General features: G+C 37.3%; 1 protein-coding gene across 2 annotated transcripts in view; it reads left to right on the forward strand.

Moving 5' to 3' along the window:
• The window catches only part of LOC122816916 (protein FAM13A-like), a 1,835,067-nt gene that overhangs the window by 272,858 nt on the left and 1,549,808 nt on the right, over window positions 1–12,401 (forward strand). For both annotated transcript variants that reach the window (XM_044089997.1, XM_044089998.1), the window contains exon 4: window positions 5,445–5,628. In XM_044089997.1, coding sequence (XP_043945932.1) covers window positions 5,445–5,628 — 184 coding nt within the window. The remainder of the gene's footprint in view (window positions 1–5,444; window positions 5,629–12,401) is intronic.

Below are 12,401 nucleotides of genomic sequence, written 5' to 3' on the forward strand. Positions count from 1 at the left end.
TATACTACTTTGCTTCATAGACCTCTACCACTACTTTGCTATTCTAAGCCTTCATTACCTCTTGTACCTGGCATTTCTTTTTACCATGAACAGTTATTTCCTAACACTTCTATTAAAAATATGCATCTTTTATCTCTCTCCTTCATTCATAATATGCAGTAATAGTAATTACATGAGAATTTCTTTTCTTTTGCTTCATTTCTCAAAATTGTATTACTAAGATTACTTTGTTACGCTGCTATGTTTATTGACATGTACTGTAAATATTTTCTGTTTCTTTAAATCGTTAATCTCGTAATGTTAGTGGAGCTTTTCTCCCCGAGCCTCCACTGAAAAAGGGCTATTCCAGCTCAGTAGGACAACCCCGGTCAACAAATGTAAAATAAAATAAAATAGATTGTTATATCTTGTGAAGATTACCAGCTCCAGATGTGTCATTGCCTACTTGTCTCTATATAGGATATGTATATATAAAGTTATAAGTGTCTGTTTTCTTTTTATAGCTTGCAAACAAGATCTGAGGTAATGGGGGTTAGTGCATTATGGGTAAGGGAGAAGCTCGAGATTTCCAGATAGCCATAAGCTTTTGTAATGGCCAAGATGGATCTGAGAGATCAGATCCGACCCATCAGTTGAGAAGAAATGAAAATCAACAACACAGATGGAATGTTACGGTAAGTACATAACTTTTTTTTCTCTCATCTGTGTGAATTGCTCAGTGCTGGGTTGGCTTGTTCTTCTGTTAAGGCCCACTTCTTTGCTATCTCTGCTTCTCTGCCTTTATCTCCTAGATTTGAAGCTAAGCAATTCCTTAAAGGCATCCTTCATATTAGGCCTCCCAGGAAACATGTTCCTTCTCCCTGGGATCTTAATTTTGTTTTGGAGAAATTGACTCTGGCTGCTTTTGAGCCTGCAGCTTCAGCTTCCTTGCAGCATTGCTCTTGGAATACTGTTCTTCTGTTAGCCCTTACTTCTGCCATACAGGTGTCTGAGCTTCAAGCCTTTATGGCTTCTCCACCTTTTTTGGTGTTTCATAAGGACAGGGTATCCTTGCGTACTAATCCTTCTTTTATGCCCAAGGTGGTGAATGAGTTGTCTCTTTATCAGTATTCATTTGGCCACTTTTTCCCTTCTTCACAATCCTCCAGAGAGAAGGTGCTGCACATGTTGGATGTGCATAGACAACTCAGATCTTATTCATATAAGACTAAGACTATTAGGAAATCTGATCAGCTCTTTGTTTCCTTTCATCCGCAGGTCCTTGGGATTAGCTGTATCAAAGCAGACTATTTCTTCTTGGATATCAAAAAGTATTTCCTTTTGTTTTTATTTTCATGGTAAGACCCTTCCTTATTCTGTTAAGGCTCATTCTACTAGGCCTGTGGCTTCTTGTGATTTTTTCAAGAGTTTGGATACTAACTCTGTTTTTGAGGCACCTACCTGGACTTCTGTGCATACATTTACCAAGCTTTATACGTTGGATGGAATTGTCAGAGCTAAAGCTGGATTTGTTAGGGCCATTCTTCATAGCTTCCTAGAGGGCTTTGCTGGTTTTTCCTCCTCCCAGGTTTCTTCCTGAGCTTTGGAACTCTCTCTAACATTATGAATACTGTAACAGTGAAATGGAAGGACATAGTACAGTTGTAAAATCTTACCATAATGGTAGATGTCCTTCTCTTCACTGTTGCAGTATTCATTCCCTCCTTCCTCCTCCTTGTCCATATGTCTTCTGGATGTACTGGTTACCTCTTGTTTTTCCTTCGACTGGCATTCCTACTGGGGCTCTCAGTCTAAGGATGGTATGTCTGGACGTCACCTTTATGTACTATGCTACGTGAGGAGCATGTGTGTGATGTATGGCATACCTTAAAGCAACCAAAGGCTTTGGTATACTAGATGGCTGCTGGGCTGCCCTAGGCAGAGGATCCTAATGCTATGAATACTGCAACATTGAAGAGAAGAACATCTACCATTATGGTAAGATTTTACACAACTGTACTTTGAGCATGTATTTTGAAAAGAAGCATTGTACTCTTTCAATTATTTCTGCAAAGGTGAATTTGCATGCAAATGCAAAATACAATTTTGCCCTGTAAAAAAATAGGCTTGGATTTGGATATTGACACCTATCGCACTTATTAGATATTAATGAGAAAGTGTCATGTTATGAGTTTCAGGTAAAAATGTTGAATAATAATAAATTTATGATGCTTTGTTTTAAACTGCAGGCCTTCAGTTTTGGTGGTTCTAGGCTTGCCACCCCTCCGTTTTTATTCCGGACTATCAGGAAATCAAACTGATTCTCCGGTAGTCCGGAAAACACTGTACAAACTCTGGTATTCTGTTTCAAAAAGGAAACAGACTATCGGAGTTTGTAAATCGGCTGATTTACTATGCTTTTTTTACAGAAAAGCATAGTAAATCAGCCAAAAGCAGGCGGCGGGAATGAAAAAGAGGGCGTTCCCGTTGAGTGATGCTGTTGTGATGTCACAAAATAGGCGGTATGTTGGCAGGAGAGGGGGTTGGGGTGGGCGGGGTTACTGGTGACACGAGGGGCGTGGCTTTGCTCCGGTTTTAGCCGTGAGGGAAGGTGGCAACCCTAGGTGGTTCCCAATAGTTTCACACAGAATTACAAGATATCGTTTCTGTGCTTTTTAGAACCAGCATATGCATATCAGTAACATTTTTTGTACATCGCTGGGAAAGTTATTTTGTTCTAAGAATATAAAATAACCCTTTTTAAATTTAAATTACCTGAATCGGCTTATGTACAGCTTTCACAATCAATGAACACCCTATCTTGCCAAGCTACATTCACCAACTTAAATATATTTTAATCAATTTCCAATTATTTCTGTCCCAATTTTTCACCACAGTCATATGCTGATCTTGCCTGAAATAAGTCCAGTGGAAGAGACTTGTACTGTCATAGTGCCACAGTTTTTATGAGGGAAAGCCAAAACAGTGTAGTAGTAATTTGGGGTAAAATGTGTATGTGATTCTTTAGTTGAAATACTTGTGCATTGTACAGTTACTTTCTTAAAGTATTCCTTTGGAGTTCTTACCTGCACCATGGCATACAGAACCTTTATCCACTGAAATGTTACTGGTGCCTGTTTCACCAGAAAACAATTTTAACTTTTTTTTAAATATTTTTATAAATTCCTCAATGACTGGGGGTTTTAAAGGACTTTTTGACCATGATAATGGTAATAAATGAATTGCCTGTTACATGCTGTTTAAAGTCTATGGAAGCATGCTATGCTGTCCTCGCAGAATAGTATGGGATGCATGATCCACAGATTTCAGTGAACACAATCATTCAAGTCTCTTCATGTACATGCCATTTGCCATTTTATTTTTATTTTTGCTTGTTCATTTGCTACTTGGTTTGTTAGGTATTTCAGATGGGAATAGGGTTTCTTGATGGCTGCACTAGAACTGCTACATTTTTGGTGGAAACTTGTAAGTCAGAGTAAACATTGACCTTAAAATCTCCTAAGATTTCAAAGACTTTCAAGGGACTGGAGTTGAGGTAAAATCCTAGGCTGTATATAATAACAGCAATTCAATTTATTATGGCAGGCCAACATTGATAAATATTTTGCAGACTGTACAAATAAAATGATATAGTAAAAAGGCAGTCAAGTGGTTTAATCTTTAAATTCTAAACAAAGTAATAATCATTTCTTGTAAGAATACAATTTTATTTTTTATGAGTTGTGATTCAGCTTTGATTAGCACTGCACAGAATCAATTTCAGTTTGCAGTGGGGATTTTTTATTGTTATTATCTCTCTCTCGTGGTAAGAAAACACACACGCGCGCACACACAATCAGCATGTAGAAAACAGATTAAGTAGACATTTGCATAGCTGAACCAAGTATGTACATTCAAAGCTCAAAGAGCTGGTCAAATCTGAACTTTTCACATACATAAAGCAAGTGTTTTTATACCAAATTTTAAACACTGAAAGTAGCATGAGAAAATAAAAAAGTGTTGGCTTATTTGATGCCTTTTATTTGAAGTTAGTATTATTTAGTATTAGTGTGTATTGTGTGTGTTTGTGTGTATACACTTGCCTGAGAGATGCCATACTTTGACTTCATTCTGCATAGTGTTTTGCATAAATAAACAACTGTGTATTTTACAATGAAGTGAGGAAAGCAGAGAACACAATCTTTGGGACTTGGCTTTCATTATGACATTTGCTCTTTAGATAAATGTGAGTATAAATGAGCATCACAGAGCTAAGCTAAACTGACTGCACTGCTCAAACTTTTAAGTTAATGGTTATACATTTCTGAATTTGATTTTCATAAAAGGAGAACAAGCTGAGTGCCATGGCAAACAAATCTAATTACAGAAGACATTTGTGTATAATGAGCCAAAGGAAATATATTCTGGATAACTATGAAATGAAAACAAATGACTTCATCTAATTTGACTGGAAAGTAAGCCGAGGATATTTGTGGATGAATGAAGTGATGGTTTTCAAAAGTCTATGGTGGTGGTAGGCAACCCCTGTCACTGATACTAAAGTGTGGTACTTGGGACTGCTTGACACTGAGGACAGGTAATAGGTAGTGTCTTGCTCACTGAGATCACATTGGCTGCCATTCAAAATTTCCAGTTCATTCTAAAATAGCCAGTCCTGGCATGCCAACTTCCAGCTATAGAGTACAGCTACTAAACCCATATATTGCTACAATGTCTGCCATTACTTGAGTTTGCAGGGAATAGAGGGAGGCTTTATTACTGGTAGAATTTTAAACAGTGAATGCTCTACTGATGCAGTAAAAACGTGCTTTGTTTTGTGTCACTAGATTTACTGGAGACATGGTTGTAGGTGGTAAGAATGATACAGCAGGTAGTACAGTTTTGGACCAGTCCCCCCTTTTCCCATTTTATGCATGGGATTGTGGTGTGCAAGTGATGTGAATTTTGAGTTTTTCCATCAGAAAAAAAAAAAAAAAAGACATCTTAGCCCTCTTGCATGTATACAAGTCTGTTCAGGTGTTTGTCATGGTGGTTCTGAACTGTAGATTAATTTACTGTTAATAAGGATTCATTATTGCTGTAAGCTTTGCCTAAGGAACACACAGAAAACAGATGTAGTAAAAATGCATGAAATTTAAAATGGGGCAACTACCAAATGTATTTAAAATGATTATGGCAAGCACAATACATCTGCATGGTGGATTGTTCCCCCCCCCTTCCAGTTCATCTGTCTAGCACTCAAACCTTTTGTAAAAGCAGAAGCCATGATGTTCAGCACTCGTCTCACTAGGGCTGCTTATCCTTGGTCTGCAGCACTGCTGGGGATATTGCCACCATACAAATATTTATAGGCATGATAACTTCACTAGCTTTCTTATTGAAATGAACTGCTTGCTCTTAATGTATGCAATTATTTTAATTTGCTGATATAAATTTTTTTGTAGACAACCGAAATGATACTGAAGAATGCTGTCAACAGATAAAGCAATCACTTGGATGCCTCCCTCATGTTCATTATAGTTTACTAGAGTACCTCTGTAAGTTTCTTCTAAAGGTGTCCTCCTACAGCGACTACAACAGTATGACCCTGGAAAACCTAGCTAAAGTGTTTGGACCTAGCATATTTTTGTAAGTATCTTCTTTTTCACATGTCTACTATTATTCTCATTTGTAAACAAATTTGCTTGATGCTATAACTTCATAATTATTTTGCTTAGTTTACCTATGTATATTACTGCTATACTATTCTATATACAAAAGAAAAACTAGACACACACCACGGCAGGAATATAAATATAAACTTTAATAAACAAAAGCAAAAATTTTTAAAATGAAAAGGTAAGCGCTTTCACTTCTACATGTGCAGCTTTTTCAGACCTATTTAAAAGCTACCTGCTGTTCACTATTTAAAAGTAAAAGAGCCAATCGGACAGATAATTCCATTAACACATCAGATCAGTACATCACAATGTAAGACATGCCAAACAACCTCATCCTAACTTTTAAAGGAACAGTAAAACTACATGAAAGGAATTCATAAAAAGAAGGTATTGCATATAAAATATGACAAACCTGTATAAGCGATCCCAAAACATTTATATATATAAACTATACATATTGACATAATCATACCTTGACTAATGCATGTTCAGTATTTCAAGGGGCGAGATTTCAAATGGGGTTTAAGAGAAACACGTTCATTAATGCCAGGAAATTTTAGTAAAATTTTTAAAATCACCCCCCCTAAATACTAGATCTCCCCCACAACCACTACCTCTCTTCCACCCTCTTCTCCTCCCTCACAATCCTCTCCCCGCACCAGAAATTCTACTCTCCCCCTCCTTTCCTCTCTTAAACCTATCACCATCAACACTATAAAAAAATTCTTTACAAACTAAAATGTTCTAATGCCCCTGATAACTTACCCTCCCACTACCTTAAACTAGCTGTTGACGACATCGCTCTCCCTATCATCATATTAATTAACCGGTCCATCCAAGAATCCTACGTGCCCCTCCACTGGAAAAAGGCCTTCATCATTCCTCTACGCAAAGGAGGTAGTAACACCGACATCTCCAATTTCCGCCCCATAGCCTTACTCTCCCCTATCTCTAAAATACTTTAAAAATGCATTGACCTTCAGCTATTACCTTACCTTCTAGACAACCATCTTCTAACACCAAAACAACATGGCTTTAGACCAGGCCACAGTACCAACACTGCCTTCCTTTAATTCCTTGACAATATCAACCAAGAATGTGACTCCTCCCTTTTCTTAGACTTATCCAAGGCCTTTGACGCTATCTCCCACTCCTTACTACAAGACATGTTCTCTAACATCAGTCTCTCTCCTTTAACCATAAATTGATTCTCAAGCTACCTTTCAAATAGGCAAAAGGCTGTTAAATGGAAGAACTCTGCCTCCTATTTAGACACCCTCACAGGTGTTCCTCAAGGCTCAATACTGGATCCTTTACTTTTCAACATCTTTATAAACAATTTCTATCTTTGCATACCCAATACTAAACTCATCCAATATGCTGACGACTTGACTATCATCTGCTCTGTTCCCTCTCATCCCCTCCCTACTGCGAGCTACTCAGACAGCCATTTCTAGCACTGAGGCTTGGGTGCTTAATAATCTAGCTCTAATCCATCCAAATCCAAAATTAGGATATTCACCCCTACAAAAAAACTCCAAAATAGATAAAAACTCCATCATAACAAGTCATACTAGGACTCCAATTGAAGTAGTCTCCCACACCAAGCTTCTCAGAGTCATTATTAATAAATAACTCAAGTTTGACATACACCTTCAAACTAGCATCAAAAAAATCTCACCAGAAACTTGGTATGTTTTACCATCACAGTAACTTTCTGACCACCTCCTCTAAGCTTACTGTCTCCACAACCTGTCTTCTCCCCTCCCTTATGCATGGCACTCCCATTCTTACCAATCTCCAAGCCTCCCTTAAAGCTAAACTGGCATCCTGCTACAATAAAATTGCAAGGTTTACCACAGGTGCCAAATCATCTTCACATCACTGCAACTCTCTACACTATTTAAACTGGCTAGAGCTTCCCCATTATATCTTTTATATTCAAATCTTCACTGCCCACCAACTCACTTTCAAACCCTCACACTGCCCCTCTCTAGCAGGTCTATATTGAATAATCGAACTTTTAAAGTTCAAGTGCCATATGGTCGACACCATATGATCGAACTTTTAAAAGTTCGAACATCCACAAAAAAAAAAAAAAAAACTACACAAATAACCTACCTGAACAATTTAAGCAGGGGTGCACTGCTGTGCAGGAAAGGGAAATCTTCCCATTCTGCGCTGTACGGAGATCTCCATTAAAACGTTCAAACTTTCAAAAGTTCGATCATATGGTGTAGACCATATGACACTCAAACTTTTGAAAGTTCGAGCCTCCAATATAGACCCTCTCTAGCTACTACCGTCACTATGCATCTTCCTGACTGATCCCTCAGATCTAGCAATCAAAACCTTCTCAAAGTATACAAACCATTATGCACTCCTGGCCAACTCCTATTATCTTACTCCCTTGCACAGAAATGGAGGTCCCTTCCTCCTCACATTCGAACTACACAATCCCCCACTACCTTCAAAAGCTTGCTGCACTCTTAACTCTCTACAAAATGGGAATGTTCCTGCTCCCACCCCTAATAACCTATACACCTCACATTCTACTTCACACTCCATCCTCCACTTCCACATTACACTTTCACTCCTCCTCCATCTTGTACTTTCCTCCTCACCCTAGCTCATCCTTATCTTTCTCACTTTCTTTCATCTCTTTTGTCTCTCACTATTTCATTTTCCAATGACTTAACCTAAATAAAGCATTATTACTATCTTAAACTAAATTGTTTTATTAATTCCCACATTTTTACAGTCATTATACTCTGTAAACTTCATAAGCAATTGTACACTGTATTGTTATTTTTTTTAAAACATCGTCTTTGTAATTGTTTTGTATTTAGCTTTGTACATGTATTCACATGGAGCTTTTCTCCCTTGGCCTCCACTGAAAAAGGGCTCAGTTTGGCCCAGTGGACTCCCTCAATTAACAGACTGCAAATAAAATAAAAATAGAATAATATTAACTGCCAGAACTCCCAAGGCTAAGACTTTAAAACTATGTTTCTCCCCTTTATCAATGACATGCTGTGCAATCGAACTTCTATGTTCTAAAATACGTTATTTAAAATGCGTGTTCATCTTCCCTATATAATAGACGTAGCATTCAACGCAATATGAAAAATAAATCAAATCCTTTGTTCAACAATCAGCATAAAATGAGGTCTCAAGGACAAAATCCTTAGAGGGGTGTACAAATTGATTACCTGAGTGAATGAACTTGCGTGATTTGCATTGTCTACAGGGAAAGGTTCCTTCCCTGTGTGACGGTGGTATATATTCCCTGCTAGTACTTTTATAACATAATTGTCTCTTCCTAAAACGAAAGTCCGGTTTATCATGGATTGCCTTACTCTTTCATCTGTATTCAGTATACCCCAATTCTTCTTTATGATGTCACAAATGGTATTAACATTGCTGGTATATGTTAAAGTTAAGTAGAAAAAATGGAGAACGGAGAGACCACAGCATAAAACCAACGATTTATTCAAGTCCAAAAATTCAACAGGTTGGACTTGAATAAATTGTTGGTTTTATGCTGTGGTCTCTCCGTTCTCCATTTTTTCTACTTATACTTATTGTTCCACATTCTTGGAAAAGGTGAAGTTTATCTACAGTGGCTGCATTTGTTGCTCTTTTTATTTATATGTTAAAGTTAACCTGGTCACATCTCTCCATCCCTGTCCACCCCTCTCACTATGGGTCTCTTCATAATTAACAGAAAGATAAGGTTACCCTCTCGTGTCTCATTCGTCTAGGGCGCCAGCAATCGGAGTATCCACCTCATTTTCTCTATATCTCCTCTGTATAAAATCAGTCTTCAGATCAGATAGTGCTGACATCATGTCCACCTCATTATTGTGTATTCTCATCACCCTAAGTGCTTGACCCTTGACAACATTCCTATAGACATGGTGAGGGTGCATACTATCCTTATGCAAGAGAACATTCTTCTTGCATTTTTTCTTATAAATAGAAGTTCTAACCTCACCAAGCAAACTCTTTGTAACTTTAACATCTAAAATTTCAATAGATTCATAAGAACAATTGTAACCAAACTTCAAAAATGGTGTGGTTGTAAATACTCAGCAAATTGTTCAATCCCTTTTACAGACCCTTTCCAGAGAACAGAGACATCATTCACAAATCTTTTATATGTCAAAATATGCCCACTGGGCTCATTGTTTCTAACTACATTCTCATATTCCCATTGTGCCACGGCGAGGTTGGCATAGCTATTGGGACATGCTGTGTCCATAGCTACACCAACCTTCTGTAAATATAACCCTCATTAAAAATAAAAATATTATTTTCTAAAATTAACTCTAAAGCTACACACTAGATCAATATTCCTAGTATTCAAAGTTGCTTCTCTCAATAAAAAAATTCCTAATATTCTCACTCCCCCATTCATTCAGAATGACAATAAACAGGGACAAAACAACTAAAGTTAAAAAGACCAAATCTGCACTCCTATATTCATTCTTCATTACAAGGAATAATTCATTTAAAATGTTTGTGTCCTTTAACACTGTCCCAGTCACCTTCACAAAAGGGTGTAGTGTCTTCTCCACAAATATAGAGTGTGGTTCTGTGGCCCACCCTCTGCTCGATACTATCGGTTGCATGGGTGGGTTTTGAATATTTTTGTGAACTTTAGGAAGGCTATATAATATGGGTATAAGTGGATGCTCAACAGAGAAATATCTGAACATATCCTCTGATAACATTAGTCATGTACATGTGAAACAAGAAAAAGGCTAGTCTCTATAATTCCATCAACTTTCGTTCATTGCTTAATAATTCAGTCATATTCTTTAAATAATGAGACTGATCTAAAACAGCTATGCTGCCCCCCTTATCAGATGGGTGTATTTCTATAGAAGCCAGCTCTTTTAGTTATTGTAAGGCAAGCCGTTCACCTTCAGTTAAATTAAAAAATTTACTTTTCCATCCTTTATTTTATGAAAGCCAAATTTCTCTTTCACAAACGGCAGTAAACATTTCTACAACAGGATCTATAACTGAGACAAAAGTTCTAGTCTTCCTGAACCCCGCTCATGTGTCAACCGATTCAGGTAGTTGTAATTTCAATGACAAATTCCTTGCGAACATCTTAAGGTCTAAAATGACATCTGAAATATCAGAATGCTGCATCAGAATAAAGGATAACCCTTTATTCAAAAGGCTATGCTGCTCTACAGTTAACGTTAAGGAAGATAAGTTCATGACCGTTTAATTTGTGTCCTGCCTCATGTTACCTTGTTCTTCATATCCACTGACCGATTTCTCTGTCGCAGTCTCCCTCGACTAAGTCCTCGATTTGTTCTTCTTGTAATCCAGTGGCAGAGGGAGAGGGTCCGAGAGGGAAAAACGTGTTTGATGTGTAGCAGCAGTATAATTCTGTTTGCCCTCCATGCTGGTCATTGCTCTATGCACTGTTGCCGTTGTCACTTCCATATTGTCATTCCTGACTTCCTGTGCGCCATTTAAAGACATAGGAACCACACAGAAAGCTCATATTATTGACTGCTGAACCTAACTGGGACACTGTGGCAGCTAAATTACATCAAACTCTTCCTTCCTCTAGGGTGCTGCCCAAGTTCTGGGTCTCACTTAAAGGGATATCCACTTCCCCAACAGGCTGTAAGTCAGGAATAACTATATCACTAGATTTTGGCCATGAAAACATGCCTGTTGCCAAAATCATTTAGTCTCATTGCAGCTTCTTGCATTTGGTTTGTTGTATTCTCCTTTCGAAACTCTGTAAATTCTCAAGAAGTACATCGAACTTCTCGCCAACCACATCAGACGTATTTTAGAACATATGAGTGATGTGAGGAATAAGAAGTGTAGAAGTGCAATTGCACAGCATATCATTGATAAAGGGGAGAAACAGTTTTAAATTATTAGCTTTGGAAGTTCTGGCAATTAATATTAGAGGGGGTGATAAGAATTTTACTGAGGAATGTGAACAAGGATGGATAATATGATTAGATGCAGATACATTTCATGATATTAATGAATGTGTTTCTCTTAAACCCCATTTGAAATCTCACCCCTTGAAACACTGAGCATGCATTAGTCAAGGTATGATTATGTCAATATGTATAGTTTATGTATATAAACATTTTGGGATCACTTATACAGCTTTGTCATATTTTATATGCAATACTTTATTTTTATGAATTCCTTTTATGTATTTTTACTGTTCCTTTAAAAGTTAGGATGAGGTTGCTTGGCATGTCTTACATTGTGATGTACTGATCTGATGTGTTAATGGAATTATCTGACCAACTGGCTCTTTTGGTTTTAAATAGTGAACAGCAGGTAGCTTTTAAATAGGTCTGAAGAAACTGCACATGTAGCAGTGAAAGCACTTAACTTTTCATTTAATAAACAAAAGCATTTTTTTAATGTTTATATTTATATTCCTGCCGTGGTGTGCACCTAGCTTTTGTTTTGTTTTGGATTCTTTGGTGCTGCAGTGCGCACATTATCAACCAGAGACCTTTTTTGTGGAGTATTATTATTCTATAAGCTTGACTGTGGACTCATAACTTCTATATGTGTACTCTTATTGTGATGACTTGTTCTGAAATGTTTTATTTCATTCTACTTTCCCATGTTATGTCTGAAGACAATATTTATTTATAAATATGATATTCATGATCACGCTAGCCTATATAATGTATGATTTAGTAGCATATAAAATTAAAAAAATGAATGTCAGCA

The sequence above is a fragment of the Protopterus annectens genome, chromosome 12.part0 (genome assembly GCF_019279795.1).
Source record: "Protopterus annectens isolate FY-2018-M chromosome 12.part0, PAN1.0, whole genome shotgun sequence".
NCBI classification, from domain to species: Eukaryota; Metazoa; Chordata; order Ceratodontiformes; family Protopteridae; genus Protopterus; species Protopterus annectens.